Raw genomic sequence first — 15,891 nt, forward strand, 5'->3', positions numbered from 1 at the left:
TAAAAAGAAGTTATATATAAATTACATAATACAGGAAAAAAGATTCTTTTTGCAATATTTTCCTGTCTATGTACTCACAATAATATAATTATATTTCACATTCGTATTCAGGTTACGACAGTTTAATTACATTTAATTTGCCTTTCTGTTTTCCAACAAAATACTACAAAGTGACAAGGATTTCTACGGTGACGAGGAAGCTGGCCTTCGCATCACCATGTTTCACCGTCTAATTGTAAGCCATGCAAACTATTCCTGACAAAATGTTCTTAAAAAGTAGCAGGGAAATTTAGGTAGTGCTTTTTTAGCCGTTTCTCTCTGCATAATTGTCTACGCCAGGAATAGTTTCATGCCGGTGAAACGAAACACGACAAACCGGATTCGCCTTTCAAATAAAATTCTATTTCAAAAATCATCTTTTCCTCGTTCCTGCGAGGCTTCCTTCGCGCGCTTTGTCTATTTTCCCCTGCATCAGACCGGAATAAATAAGTAACGTTGCGGAGTTTCATATTAAAAATATAGTTTAACAACGTAATCCAATAATTCCTTAAACCTCAAATAGCAAATCTTTCCTATTTTTGTTACCTTCTTTCACGTTTCATGTTATTGTATTTTTGTGCAAGTAACATCGCACACACGTTAAACAATGTATGAGCTCTTTTCCATAACTTTTTGTTATACATTGGTGACTTTATAATTGTTCTTCGGGAATGATTTTTGCTATATATAAATCTATTTAATTATGAATTCTTTAATGTAGCTTTTGGCTTTTCTCTTCTTACAAAAAGAATGGTCCACAATGATTCAAATATTCAAACGATAATTTCTTAATTAATATCAAACATTTTTCAACCGAGGTTATTCTTTTTCTTATTGGACTTCTCTTTTGTTAAACGGTATCACACTTCGACTAATTCTTTCTCTTCGATTGATTTTTCTCCCCATACTTTATACATAAAACGCGTGCACAGTGGAGAATTTATTATCAGAATGTTGATGAACTTTTCGATCCAGCATTCCCATTTGCAATTGGATGAAAAATGGCCGGAGAAATGTAGGGGAAGCAGGTTCATCCCGATAATGTGAAAATTTGAAGCTTCAGAGATTATCTTCTTTTCGCTTCTATGGGGAACATTTTAATACAGCGGATCCAAGTAACTTTGAACGACGGTTTCGTCGAAAATTTTTCATTACAAATTTCTAAAGTAAGAAGAAATAATCGTTTTTTATATTTCTTTTTTTTTTTTGTTAGCGTGCTTCGGACCATGCGACTATTTTCGCAGTGGGTAACGGTTTTTCGATTTCGTTTCCATTGCGCGCAGCCTTTCAATTGGATGGCAATGGTGGATGGCCACGCGTCGCGTGCTTTCCTCCTCGTTCGTGGATTTTCATTCTGCCGGTTTCAATTTCGATATTGGCGAATGTTGGATTGGTTTCACGAACCGTCCACATAATCCTTTAGAGTCCCTGGACCGCTACACATACCATTATCACTCGTCTAATTTATTTAATCTCGCCGTAACAAATGGATAAAAATTGATTAGCTTGTCCCAAGAGCTCCTTTCGTTTTATAAAGAAACAATAGGAATAATTTTTATTTTATATTATTTTATCGAATTATGTGCGATTTTCTTCTATTTCCATTATTACGATCATTTTCTATTATTATTCTTAATCGTATTATTCATATCTATTATCATGATCGTAAGATGATTTTATTAATCAATTGATATTAATTCCCCCGTGAAACCAATTCCTTTGGGACAACTTAATATTTTCCCAGGTTTACTTCCCACTCTGATTACCAGTCTGTAGTTATCACGGGACTCCTAACTATATCGATTTTTAAATTGTCCGACTTAAACGGAGAAACTTCATCGACAAGTTAGTAGCTTTAGGCTCTTAAATTTGTTAAATGTTCCCAGTTTCGTGGGTAAGTACACTTGTCTATGGAAGAATGATTCCTACAGAACCATATTTCCGCAAGTACTATATTCGCAGAGACGAAAGCACGGTGAGCCTCAAAGGAAGAGCTCAAATCTTCGGGTCGTTTCGACTCGTCGAAATTGCCCAGTAAACGAGCTTTAACACACGAAAATTTGACGCAGGTTTCGTACGATGGCTCTACGCTCACCTTTTCGGGAGGAGTTTTAAGCTGCCTCGTTTTATTCAACGCACCTAAATGAGGAAGTGAGAGACGTTGATCGTTGACGAATTCTTAATCTTTTTTATAATTTATTTAATCAACACGTTGACCGTTCAGCAAAGTTTCTGGTCAGGCAACCCATATTCGGGTGTCACTTATTTACTACTTGCGAAGTATCATTTTAAATTAATTAAATATCAATTAAATGTAAGATCATTCCATAAAAATAAAACTGTTGAATTGTTATAAAAGTGAATGGTTTATTAAAAAGATGATTTAGAATGCAAAACTTTAAAGCATTCTATACGTAGCTGAGGTTGGTCGGGACAATAAGTTGTTGTTTTCTTTAAAATTTTTGTCTCTGTTCCGTCCATTCGATGTCCTTTATTTGCATATCCTCCTTCTGGAATCATTTTTCCGAACGGCGATATTATGCTGACTCCATCGAAGACAATTAATTAATAATAATAACTTTGCAGCTCCCTCTAACTCTCTAAATATTCCAATGTTTATACCCTTCCTTGTTACAATTTTCTAAACTGAAGCGTTTTCAACAGATTCCCAGGAGGAGTTGGACGCCAAGTTTTCTGTGCCATTTGATTCCTTTTCTAATTTTGGAGGCGTAAGAAACCACTTGGTCGGAATGATCTGTACCACACCTTCCTTCGTTATATCCAACAACAGCTAGTGGTTTGAATATTGCGAACAAACGAAACGAGAGAGCGTTCTTGAGACCACCACTTGAGAACGTTTGGTGCTGCGACACGCGTGGCCTGGCGATTTCCTTGAAAACACGCGCGGCAGTCAACGTGTTAAAAAATATAATTATAAATTGTAAAATCTCTGCTCAACAAACAGAGGTCGTGGAATAAAAATCCTGCCGTGGTTGTCCTATTTCTCGGAGAAACCCTGTTATTCATGGAACCACCTACGACCATGGAGTTTCGTTGAAGAAAAGCTGCAGAAGTAAGAGAAACGAAGAAAAAATGGGAAATGAACGAGCTGAGCCGAGGGCGGATGCAATCTGCGACTCGTCGGTCGTCGGATCGTCGTCGTATCGACGGAGCGCGTGTCGACGAGCACACGGGCGAGACGTATGATCCGCTTAGGGAGATGACGCGGCATTTTCGTGTCTCGCGGGATCCGCGCGCGATTCGCACGAATAACGCGCACGTGCATCGACATCCACCGCCGGATGCGCTGGACTTTTGCCACTTTCGCTCCGATGTATTCAGGCCGCCGCGAAATTGAATTCGTGCACACCCTGACACGCCGCATGCACAACTCCTGCCTCGGGTATTTTATCAACCCTCGTGTACATACTCCAGCGCGAGCTTGAAAGGGTTGCGGCGAACGACGATCGAGAATAGAAATTTTGGTAAATTTTGTCGAAGGCGCAGCGGAGACTTGATTGTTCGACTTAAAAATTTTGACAATTAAAGTGGTTGTTGGCGCGTAGCCACCGTGTGCACTAGGAATTTCTACGCGCATTCGAATATTAGCTGACTTTGTCGCCTGGAACGTGCCGCTTGGTTTCTCATTAATTTTTTCATTTAATTCTACGCTAATTTTAGCAGGCTCGGTTCTAAAATTGAATTTCAAATCGTCAGGTAAAATTGCTAACTTCGCGTAAATTTTCATATTAACGAAGGTGGAGGAATTGATCGTGACACAGGTAATTCGCCTTGTTTGATCGGGACGCTTTGTTTCGATAATTCGTCAACTGGTTGCGAATAGAGGATTATTTATGAAACATGGTAAGTACGGCAATTTATGGGAAGTTACGTAGAATTTCTAGAAATTTACTGGTGTTTGTAAAAGTATTAAACGTGGCAGTGATATCGATACAGAGGAACCGCGATACTTCGCGATTAGCTTAATTAACATTCATTGGCCCCTGATATTATTTAAATGGGAATTCACGATATCTAGCAATTACTTAAAATCAATCATTTAAATTGTCGAACGTTTCAATTTTCATCAACGTATTTAACAAACTATCCCGTGGTATTCGTCGATGGAACGCATCCAAGCTACAACTTTCATCTCAAATCAAATAAATTTGACGAAATTGAAAGCGGCTTGATAAACTCTAGAGAATAAACAAACGAAAACTCGGAGCACTTCGCAGTAAAACAAACTACTTAACAAACCAGTTAACCGAATTTACGGAATTTAGTTTTAGAAATCTGTCGTCAAAATAGGTACAAGCGACGAGTATGTACGTCGAACGAACTGAGATAAAGGTGCTCGACGTATATACTCGTCAAACTCGTGTATACTCGAAAACAACACCAAACTATTTCTCCAAACTTCACCACGACATAACGCTTCGATCTTATCGCGTGTGAAACTTCACTGCACGGCGTCGTCTTTCAAGAAAAAAGTCGAATAGTTGAAGTTGAGCTGTTGTCTGATAATCGTTGGACACCGAACGAAGAAAAAAAGATACTTCAACCGCCAGAAACACCGTAATATGATATTCCACGCGTCGTAGCCTCGCTCGAGGTTCCCATGGGACTGTCACGGCTGAAATTCGAGCAGCTATATTGCTACGTCGCGTGAGATGGTTTGCGGGACATCCCTCATGGTCAGGCCACCTAGGCCTGCCCATCGTCACGGTGGCCCGTATTAGGCCCAAGGAACCCCCATAAACCGCATCCGTTAAACATTAAGGTACAGTCATATAGACATCGCCGGTTTATGAAGGTTCCCAAAAATCCGTTGGTCTGTTGCACATCCTCGCTAATTGCGAAGAAAGCAGATGTGCCCTGCGAAACTGCTGGGTTTTCCCCAAGAACAAGGACACCCATGAGCCAAATTTGCAGGAGACTTTCTCCTCCTATTGTATTTATTAACATTGGCCATAAGCAATGGGCACCGCGGATCGTTACCCTCACTATTCTACCCAAAAGAGTAAACAGCGAATCCGCGTCCTTAGTTCAGGAGGAAACACCCTCACCGAGTTTTCCTCAGTAAGAGCAGAAGAGCAGTCAGGGAGTCTTGAACAGTCACGCCTAGAGCTCGAAAGTGTATTGGAAACATAAGAAAAAAATAAAAGTTTCTTTTCTCCTTAAATTTCCTTTCATTTATTATTATTTTACGTGACAGGACGTTGGACAAAAAATCTCTTCCGTTCGTTCTGCGTCCGTGAAACGCGTATGTTGCAGCACCGCTGCTCTAATTCGTTGTTTGGTCGGTGATTATGGAGGAATCAGGTCGGCGCGAAGTCGATAACTGCGTTCGAAGGCGGCTCGCGTATAAACCACGTCGATGGTCACCATAATCCAGGAACGGCCACGCTCGTAAACAAAGAGCGCGCGACAGCAGCAACTGCGAAACGTGCTCCGAGGAAGCGCGTATCGGCGGCCACCTTCGCCTCGCCATAAATGGCAGCAACGTGAATTTGCAATTGTAACGACGACGTTTCGTGGTTTCTGAAAGCGCCTAGTATACGCGTGACTCGAGTTTCTCTGGGCCTCAGGGTCTCTCAAACTGTTCCGCCGGAAGTCTATCAACTTGGCCAAAGATCTTGTTAAACAGAATTTGGAGATATCAAGAGGAGTCCGAGGATTTGAACGATCTCGCGTCGCTTCATCCGATTTCCTGCGAATCGGACCGCCAATGTCTGCGCAAATCTGCTTTTTTGCGAGTGTAGTTACTGTTAAATAAACGGTAGAACTCGAAGAGAAATTTGTTTTTCTGAGGAAGCGTTTGAAGCGCCGTACCGTGGGAGTCTGTACGGATGAACCTAAGAGAAGGAAATAAAAGAGCGAATCGAGAGCAATTATGCAAATTTGTATGTTTATGAATGTAATTAAGCAGATGAAGGCTAAGCAGAGATTTCATGTAGCAAATATGGCAGGAAGTATTTTGAACATTCTACTTATTTTGCATATTATTCCAACTACAGCTACACCTTCTACGCTTTCGTTGCTCTTGAAATTTAACGTGAACGTATACTTAAGCTGGTAATCATAGTAAACGAAACACGAGTATCTTGTACAGGTTGTTCCAAAAATCGCGGTACAAGCTGCGGGGTGGCGATTTTACGTGGAAAACTAAACCGAGGAACGTGGATAACATTTCTTTGAATATGGAATATTTCCGAAAAAATGACGCATATTATCTGCAAGTTCCGAGGTGCGAAACTTCTCTTTCTGCTCGTGTTTGTGCCACCAAATTCGGAGCGTGCTAAAGGCAGACATAAAGGCAGACAAGAGCGCAATAATTTAGTTGCAGGAGTACAGTACATTCCCAACGCTTGTTACAATCAAAGGATTCTTAACAAGTAGCAACCCCATCCTTATTTAGGAAACTATGTAAATGAAGCAGAGAATAAAAGAACATCGTGGCATTGGCCACGTTTAACACCTTGTTGATCGGTCAGAGTTAACTCGTCCTTTCATAGCCAAACGTTGCAGACTGGCCACGAGTAAACTCGTGATGCGCTACATTTCTGCTGCAAGTAGCTGGAGAATGGACAACCCTGGATTCCGGAGAATGCAGCATTGCACCTGACACTTCTCGAATTTCTCAAGCAGCTCCTTATAACGATGCACCTTTCAAACTAAGAGACCACTTCTTAGGAAAAATAGTCACTGGCAGAGAAACAAATCCAACTATAGGGTGTAGAGTGTGCTGTTGAGAAAGTAGATACATTTGCAATGATTGTTACACAGAAATATTCCGAGTTGAATAATAAATAAACTTTATCAAAGTTTATTTATATTCTACACCGGATAATAGCCGGTGACATGAGACAAATTCTGAGCAACATTGCCGGTCAGCAATGTGTCAACAACGCGAAGGAAACACGAGGAATGTGACAAGTCGAAACTCGCGATTGGCAGGCGCCTGTCGAATTTCCAAGCTCAGTTTTCTCCAAAACGAACCCTCCAACGACGAAATGTTATTCCTCTTTCTCGACTTATTTCTCCACGTAGAATCGCTACCCTGTCACGCTACTCCCCATCTCCATAGTTGGTCCGAATTATGAGGAAGATCACATACGTGAAATTAATACCCAGGATCGATAATTCGAATTTGATAGCAGGGCGAGTCGTAATCGAGTAATTGGAATGAAAAGTTTGAGAAGCACTGAGGCTACGTACAGAGGATGGTCGGAATGCTATGAAACGTGCTCGACAATCATTGTATGGAGAGTCATGAAGCGTTGCTATAGGCACTAAAGGGCAAATGGCTTTCTGCTCTTTGCCAGGCGAACCGCACCGCGTGATTCAAACGCGGCTCTGTTTAAATTTCCACGCCGGTAACGCGTCATTCGGTAAGGTCAGCCATTACGAAAACCCTTCCTTCCTCGACTATACGTCTTTTTAAATTTGCCTGTAACAATACCGGCAGCGCGTTTGCAAAATCATTCTGCCTGTTCTTCTATTTAACGACCTGCTTTTCATTTTCTTTCTTCCCCGGGATCTTAGCGACGTACTGCAAGAATTCATTTCCTTTCTGGCGATAATTTACGCGCCTCTATCGAATAATACGATGGCAATTTCGCGTGGAATAACAATACGACGTAGGTTCAGTTGTCTGGAATTTATTTCCAGAATTTGTCAACGATGTCCGCGAAGCTTGGCGACCTTTTGCGTTTGACGCGATATCACGGACGAAAGGGATCGTAGATGAGACTTTATGGGTGCGGTAGAATGTCGATTATCGGAAATAATAGAGGGATAAATCGTTTCTTGTAATTGCTTTCCTGTATGGCAGATTTGCTAGACCAAACGTCCCAGATATTCAACGAATGGACGTAGAAGGCCGATGAATTATCGAAAGAGGGAAATTTGTAGAATATCCGATCGCGTTGTTTTCCTCGGACCAAGGGCACTGCAATTTATTTTAATGACGTAGAATCGTAAGAAGGGGTTTCTAGCCAAGCTACGAACAAATTTTATACGTCTTTCTTTTTATGAAGGTTCATCACCTTTGTCCCGAGGAAACGCGTCAAATACCTCAGACTTTCCACGCGCGTAACTTAAATCAACGCGAACGGTCGACAACTAAGTGAGTGTCGCGAGGAGAACGCGTCAGCGAGAGGTAAATTCTCGCTACGATTCGGCGAATCGAAGTAGTCGCTCCCCTTGTTTCGGTTAGCATAACAGGGGTGGTTCAATGAATGCAACTGTAGTCCACAGATATATTATATATATTTCCACCAGAGTACAACACTTACAGCTTAGACAGCGATTATTGGACTTCGTCGTGTCGGTTGACAATGATTCACCCGAGGGTTGATAGAGTTAGCGTGTTGAATACCGAGAACTTGTTATAATAGTAGACTTGACTGCCCGCTGAGCGAAAGAACCGTGGAGTTGACTGTCCGAGGAGTGTCAGAGCAGTGTTCTGGACTGTCCGAGGAGTGCGAGAGCAGTGCCAGACCCATCTCCTACTATTTAGGAGGAAAGCTCGACGTGGGTGTACCCTTTTTGAACTAAGAACGCGGATTCGTTGTTCACACTTTTCGGTAGAAAAGCGAGGGCAACGATCCGCGATGCCCATTGGTTATAGCCAATGTTAATAAACGAAATACGAGGAGAAAGTCTGCTGCAGATGCGGCTCATGGGTGTCCTTGTTCCAGGGAAAACCAGCTGTTTCGCGGGGCACATCTGCTTTCTCCGTAATTAGCACGAGCGTGCAACGAACCCAAGGACCGTTCAAAGGACCATCCAGAAACCGAAATTACTTATGTGAATAGAAGTTAAGCTAGAAAGATTCGGTTTATGGTGGTTCCTTGGGTTTATTGTGGGTCAGTATAACGAGGGGTAGGCCCTGGCGGCCGGACCGGGAGGGACCATCTCGCGCGTCGTAACACTTAGTTGCCAACACAATACGTGTATACGAAATCCCGTGGATTAAACAGAGAATTTTCATAAATCGTAGAAATTTGAGTTTTCGGGGAACAGATTGGCTGAAATATGCATCACGTTTTCATATCACAGGCGTGAATTGATTTTTAATTTATATCGCTATTGATCGAAATTACATCGCTATGTTTTGAATGTTTTGTAGGTTGAACAATTGCCAATAGACAAAATTTTCTGAACATTATCGCTTTTTACGGAAGCGAATGATATATAAAGACAGTTGGAGTGGCGATTTTAAATTGTCAGCGTGACAGAGACTCGAGTGAAACAACATCGATTCGAACGTAACATTCGTTGCATAAAGGAAAGCAATGCTGTTTACGTATGGTGCACGCTAGTTTCCATATATAGACAACTTGGAGCAAAATTTACATACTACGTTGTCGCGAATATACCACGTTTAACTTTTTCAGCGACGGGTCAATCGGTTAAGTAATATTTACGTAATCGACATTCCATCACGGCCATAAAACTATCGTATACTGTTCGGTCTTCGTCGCCCGACACGATATCCGACCTCTGTAAATCCATTTCCAATCGACAATCTCTTTAAAATAACGTATTAATAACGGTAATAGGAAAAACGAGATCTGCAAAATGAAATGGACGAAAGAAAGGAAGAAAAAGACTACGAAACGCTTTAATTTTGCTAAAACAAGCAATTTAAAGAATTAATTCGAGTGTGTGAAACACAAAGCGATAGAATATTAAAGAGAAATTAGGAAATTAAACGCAAGATTCGTCGCTCGACGAAACCTAAAACTCCATGTGCAATCGATAACGCTTCCCGTTAAAAGAAGAAAGAAGAGTTTGCGATATGCAAATAACACGTAAAATAGGAATAACGCGATCGTTTATGGAAAAATGAAAGAAGAACGTACAATAACATTTTCATATTATCGGCTTAGTTTGCGAGGAGGTCGAGTTTCAAAATTATTAAATTACTTAAACAATTATTTCTCGGCCAGACCCACAAATGTACAACAAATAAGGAAAATTAAAAACAGCGAAGAATAAACATTATTAATAACATTAATTAAAAGGAAGAAATTAACGAGAATCGCAAGAGTCTATCGAAAGAAATAGTCGAAGGAAGATTAATCCAACGAATGGCTCAAACACAAAGAGTTAAAAAGTAGATACACCAGGGACTGCACGCGCGATTCGTTCGTTAACACCATCAGAGAGAAACTAGCAAAGTAATTTCCTCGATGCTGCCGCCCCTCCATTCGTATTTGGCACCGGGGTTTGTCGACGTTTCACGAGGGATGTTTCTTATTTTTCATAACGGAATAATAGGACGGGAAATACTCACGAGATGAGAGTCCCTGGTGGTGAAGGTGATTGGGTCCGAGGCTCTGGGTTCCCGACAATGGAAATCCATTTTGCCCCAGGCGGCCGCGCCCGCGGCTCCGCTCCTGGCCGCGTCGATCAGCTCCATTTTCACCCCCTCCGCCACGAATTCGACCTGCAAAAAGGGTGGAAAAACATTTTCATTACATCGGCCGGGCTATCTCGATCGCGCCGGATGCGCTGTAACCGGATTTTAATATCGCGATGCAAAGCCTTCGGGGAACAAAGCGCGAATTTGGGAAACGCCGGTATTCGGGCATTATCGACCCGGAAAAAGCGTGTGCGTGCGTTTCGAGAGGAGGTTCAAGCGAAATTCATTTCGCCGCATCATAGGCACCGTTCGTTAGTGTACGGTTATCTGTATGATAATTAGGCGCTCGGCAATTTTCTTTCTTACGAAACATCCCAACGTTTAATCTTCCGGTTAGAAAAGATTTTTGCGATTAGTATTTTTCTGCACTTGTGGTAATTTTTATAGTGAACAGTTTCGCACCGAGAAGCTACGCTTTTTTATTGTATTTTTGGCAATGCGAATTTGCGTAAAACTCCACAGCCTAGCGACGATGGTTCGACGGTTTGTCCCAGGCAATTAATTCAATTTTATGTTATCAAATCATCGGTAATGTTTCAATTTATTTTAATATACAATGAGGGTAAAATATATAACACGACATAACAGCAACAGTTTGAAAATTCAGCATCCTAGTTTCGTCTGGAAGCTACTTCCGTATTTGATTATGCGACTATGTGAGCGTCCTTCTCACAGTCCTGATCCTTAAAAGAGTATTAATAACGCTAGGAATAATATCCACAAAGTTGGACATAGAAACACACCCGAACCAGCTGCAACACAACAAACATCGCAAGAAGACTAAAAAGGAAACACCCAATAGACCTCATAAAAGATATAACATAGAAAAAAAAACGAAGTTGGCACCCCGCTGGGGGTAGCCGCCCACATGCTATATTATTTTTTTATTTATATTTTTTTTTCTTCACCAACAAGATATAACACTTTACCAAATGTCCGCAAGGACAAATTGTAAAATAACCAAAATAAAATAAAATAAAAAAAAAAACAAAGTTGGACAATCCTGGATTTATCTTGCATTTGTGTAGTAACATCTGAGCAGGAGAATTGAAAAATAGCAGACGCATTGTAACAAACAGTTTACGATTATTTCAGCGCGGCTAATGATATTCCTAAGCAGATATTCCCTTCGCGATATTTCTATTGAGGTATTTTTTTTTTTTTTTTATTTTATTTTGGTTATTTTACAATTTGTCCTTATGGACATTTGGTAAAGTGTTATATCTTGTTGGTGAAGAATAAAAATATAAATAAAAAAATAATATAGCATGTGGGCGGCTACCCCCAGCGGGGTGCCAGCTTCGTTTCTTTTTTTCTAAGTTATATCTTTTATGTCTGTTGAGATATGTATAATTTTCCGTGCTGGACTGGGTCAAATGCGTATTGGAGTTGCTTGTATGTAGTATCAGTGTGTGGATACATGTGTGCAAGCGTCGGTGAGCGTCCAGGCTTTAGTTAGGACAAAAGACGATTGGCAGTGGTTTAGAAGCATGTGGAAGAGTCGGTTAGCAGTCGAGTGTAGAGAAAGTGCGGAGACGCGTGCAAGTGTGAATCGAAGAATATGCGAGAAATCCTTCTTGTAATAAATATAATATTATTTTAATATTACACCCCAGTGTATATCCAATGTTCCTTGAACATTATTTCGGCACCAAAGATCCACAATTCTTAACAATTTCATTCGCTACCGACAATCCCAAAGAATAGGAAGCGAGAATAAGAAGGCAACAAGCGAACGAAAAAATCGAATCGTATCGCGGTTCGTAAAAATATTTCAACGTTTGCCTCGTCATCGAACGTTGGTTAAAAATCGAATGAAATAGACTCGTAGGGAAGAGCGACAACCATAAAAGCGATAAAGATAGCAATGAGAATTTACGTAACAATAAGTGGACGAGGAGAATCGGATCGGATATCGCGTATTTTTGTTGCGAATCGCTGGACAGGTGAACAGGCTGAATTGAAAGATAAATCCAGTTACGAGATTATTAACGTACGCATTAACATAGTAATTACGTATTAGCCATGATTTATGTCTTTTATCGAACGCGCAGAATTGCGATTTAGTATCCACTGGAGAGGCGAAACGTTATTTATCAGGATGGTTGAAACCGCGGCGGATAGTTAAAATTCGCTCGTTTTTCTGTCAGATTTACGCGCCAGCTTTTTCATCCCTTGCATAAACAATGCAATCAAGCTAATTAATCGATCCACCGCTTATCGGGCACTAATGAAAAAGGGAAAAAATGCTGAGGGGGTAATCGATCGACGTAATTGGTTCCAAGCAACGACGTTCAATGTGTTGGCAATTTTTATTAATTTAATCGGAACGATGAAGGAATTTGCGCAGAGTGGCGTTTGTGTCAAACGATTACGAAATTTTCAGAATTTGTTATGTATCGTATAGAATTTCCATACCTGTGAAAATGTAACGATATAACGTCCTTTTCCAGATACGGAAAATTTCACATCACCGATATTTACTTATTTTTGTAACAATTTCTTCCAATTTATTCGCCGAGGTTACATGTTAAAAAGTTAGGTGAATGTTAATGCCTGCTATCAGTGCACCGTGTAACATAACACGATGTACGGAATACGATTGCAGTGCTGAAATTTCGTACCTGGAAACTGGAACCTAAAGGCAGTTATTCCGCAAATGATACGTTTCTGTGGTAGTTAGCCTGGAAGGCGAAGTTTCGTTACATCTTAGACGTGTCCTCATAAAAGATATAACATAGAAAAAAAAACGAAGCTGGCACCCCGCTGGGGGTAGCCGCCCACATGCTATATTTTTTTTTCTTCACCAACAAGATATAACACTTTACCAAATGTCCGCAAGGACAAATTGTAAAATAACCAAAATAAAATAAAAAAAAAAAAAAAAAAAAATCTTAGACGTGTTGTCAACAGATTGCAGGAATTCTATGGCGACTAGGCTGTAGATATACTTATTTATATTCAATGTAGATTGTAAAAAGATGCACATAAATAGTTAGGTAGAAATACGTGTACAATTCTTATGTCCTCACAGTAGAACACTTTTTTTGATTTCTAATGGCTCGCGCAATGATCTGATTGTAATTAAAAAATTGTTAACGCTGTTGAAAACATATTTAACGAATCGCGTGCCACGTCCGGCGATCCGTAGCGCGAAAGTAAAATTGATAAATTCTCCTAAACCGAGGTGATTTAAAACGTTTATTCGAAACCGTGTTTAAGTATTTGAAGCGAAAGGCAGTCAAAATCACTGAAAGCTATATCTCGCGAAAACTCATCTAACTGTGTTTTTATATTATGTCTTTATAACGATATTAAGACAATTTAAATTGTAAACAAGTGGGCAGTTGGACGAACGTTGGGGATCTTGCCAAACATTTTCAAAAGAAAAACCCCGACGTTTTTCCATCTCCGACGGATATGAATGTAGCGACTCGGAGAAGTCAGTAGGAGAATATTTACCGTTCGGTTATCGAGTAAATTAGTTATCGTTTTGTCTATCGAAGAATTAGTTATCATTTTGTCTATCGAAGAATCATCGCTTGTCAAACGAAGAATGATCATTTTGTCAGCCGAAGAATTTCATATCCGTCAGTCAATTGTCAATCTCGAAATCGAGTAAAATTTTAATAAATCATTTTAAATTGTTAATCTACTTTCGAACAACTTTAATCCTCTCCCGTGCCAGTATTCCCGCACATAGCAGGTTAGCCGAAAGTGGAGCTTATTGCAAGTTGCATTAAACGTCAGTTGACGCTACCTCCTCGTCGGCGACTAAATAGAACGTAACATCATACACTACCCGATTAAGTCTAAATATTAGGTGTTCCGAAAAGTTTCTTTCCTTTGATAAGGTGATAACAGATGAGCAACAATTTCTGTTTTATATTATTTATTATTATTATATGAATTATTTAATATTTATTATTTCTATTATTATATTCGTGCATAATTCAATAAACTATTATAAAACAAAGAACATTGTACGTCTGTTATTTCCTCATAAAACGAAAGAAACATTTCGGGCAACCTAATATATTAAACTTCATATCATTTCGCGCTAAATTTTCACGTGGCTAGGGAAATGTAGAAAATCGGGCAGAAAAATCAGCTCACTATAGGATAAGCACGTGTACGTACCGAAAAGCGAGCCATAAACTTCACTTAGATGTGCTAGAAGTTCCTAGCGAACGTCTATTGTACGTCCAACATTATCTTACAAAGTTCAAAGCGAATCGGCGATTTCGGGCAGGCGAGCGTCTATGTAACGATCCTTTATGCTTGAAACGCGACGATCAAAGTGCTAAGACCTCATTAAGATTTCTGACAGACCTGTGACTGAATACGCCAACTTTGGCGAGCATTAACGGACGACGGTATAGGCGAGCGAGTGAATCGGCTTGGCTATGCGAGTTGTCTGCGACAAGTGGCACGAAACCATCGAAACCGCGACACACGGTATTATTTCAGAGCTGCTGGACTCGTGTTTAAATTCCACTACAGAATATTCTAGCCGACCATGAATTCGAATTCACGCAAGTGAAATTTCCTGGCTGGAAAGACGATCCACGGGAATGTTATTCAGCGAATGACGAACGTTTCTGTCGTATTTAGACTGCGTGGCTCGATCGTTAAAGTCGACGCAGTTTCGTTGTTTGTTATACAGTGGCGCGAGTAATTGCACATTGTAAAGCCAATGTCATTGTTCGGTTTTTCGTAGAATTAAAACAAAGACCGACAGGTTTATAGTATCAAATTATTAAATGTTTTTTCAAGTCTATCGAAGATTAAATTTCCTGTTGAAGTTGGCTTCTTCGCTGTGAGCAGCGAAACACTGTCAGTGGTTTGGCATCTAGGTCATGAGATGGCAATTCTTTTTCTTTATTTAGTAGATTATTTACAATCAATTCCCATACAATTTGAAGTAAATTTCTTCGGCGTGGTACTGTAACTTGGATTATAAAAGTTTATAGTATGTTTGATTCTAGTTGAATCCAATGCTTCGATCTAAGGGCTACTGCCTTTTTAGTCTGCGGATCTGATCCCTCGTGTCGAGTAATTGGGTAACTAATGGGTTTTGGTGGCTGTTGACTCTTATATTACATCTGTTTCTGAACTTGGATATTTCTTCTTTGACTGTGGGTATCTTGAGGTCGCGATGTATCGTTCCGTTGGTAACATACCAAGCTGCGTCTATCAAGGATCTTGGAGTCTTTGATAGGAATCGTTGGAGAATCTCTACGTTGCAGTTGTTCGCTGCTCCCCATAGTTGGATCCCATAGGTCCAAACAGGTTTCAATATGGCTTTGTACAGCATTATTTTACTCTGCGTGTTTAATTGCAGCGTCTGCCAATGAACCAGTAGAATTTGTTTAGTTTTGTTTTCAGTTCTTTGGATTTCTCTACGATGTGCCGTT

At 40.3% G+C, this 15,891-nt stretch overlaps 1 protein-coding gene across 10 annotated transcripts in view; it reads right to left on the reverse strand.

Annotated features, from left to right (window-relative positions):
• LOC132915224 (neurexin 1) overlaps window positions 1–15,891 on the reverse strand; it is a 622,298-nt gene that overhangs the window by 235,035 nt on the left and 371,372 nt on the right. For all 10 annotated transcript variants that reach the window (XM_060974986.1, XM_060974985.1, XM_060974982.1 and 7 more), the window contains one exon: window positions 10,346–10,498. In XM_060974986.1, coding sequence (XP_060830969.1) covers window positions 10,346–10,498 — 153 coding nt within the window. The remainder of the gene's footprint in view (window positions 1–10,345; window positions 10,499–15,891) is intronic.

Source organism: Bombus pascuorum, chromosome 16, assembly GCF_905332965.1.
Source record: "Bombus pascuorum chromosome 16, iyBomPasc1.1, whole genome shotgun sequence".
Lineage (NCBI taxonomy): Eukaryota > Metazoa > Arthropoda > Insecta > Hymenoptera > Apidae > Bombus > Bombus pascuorum.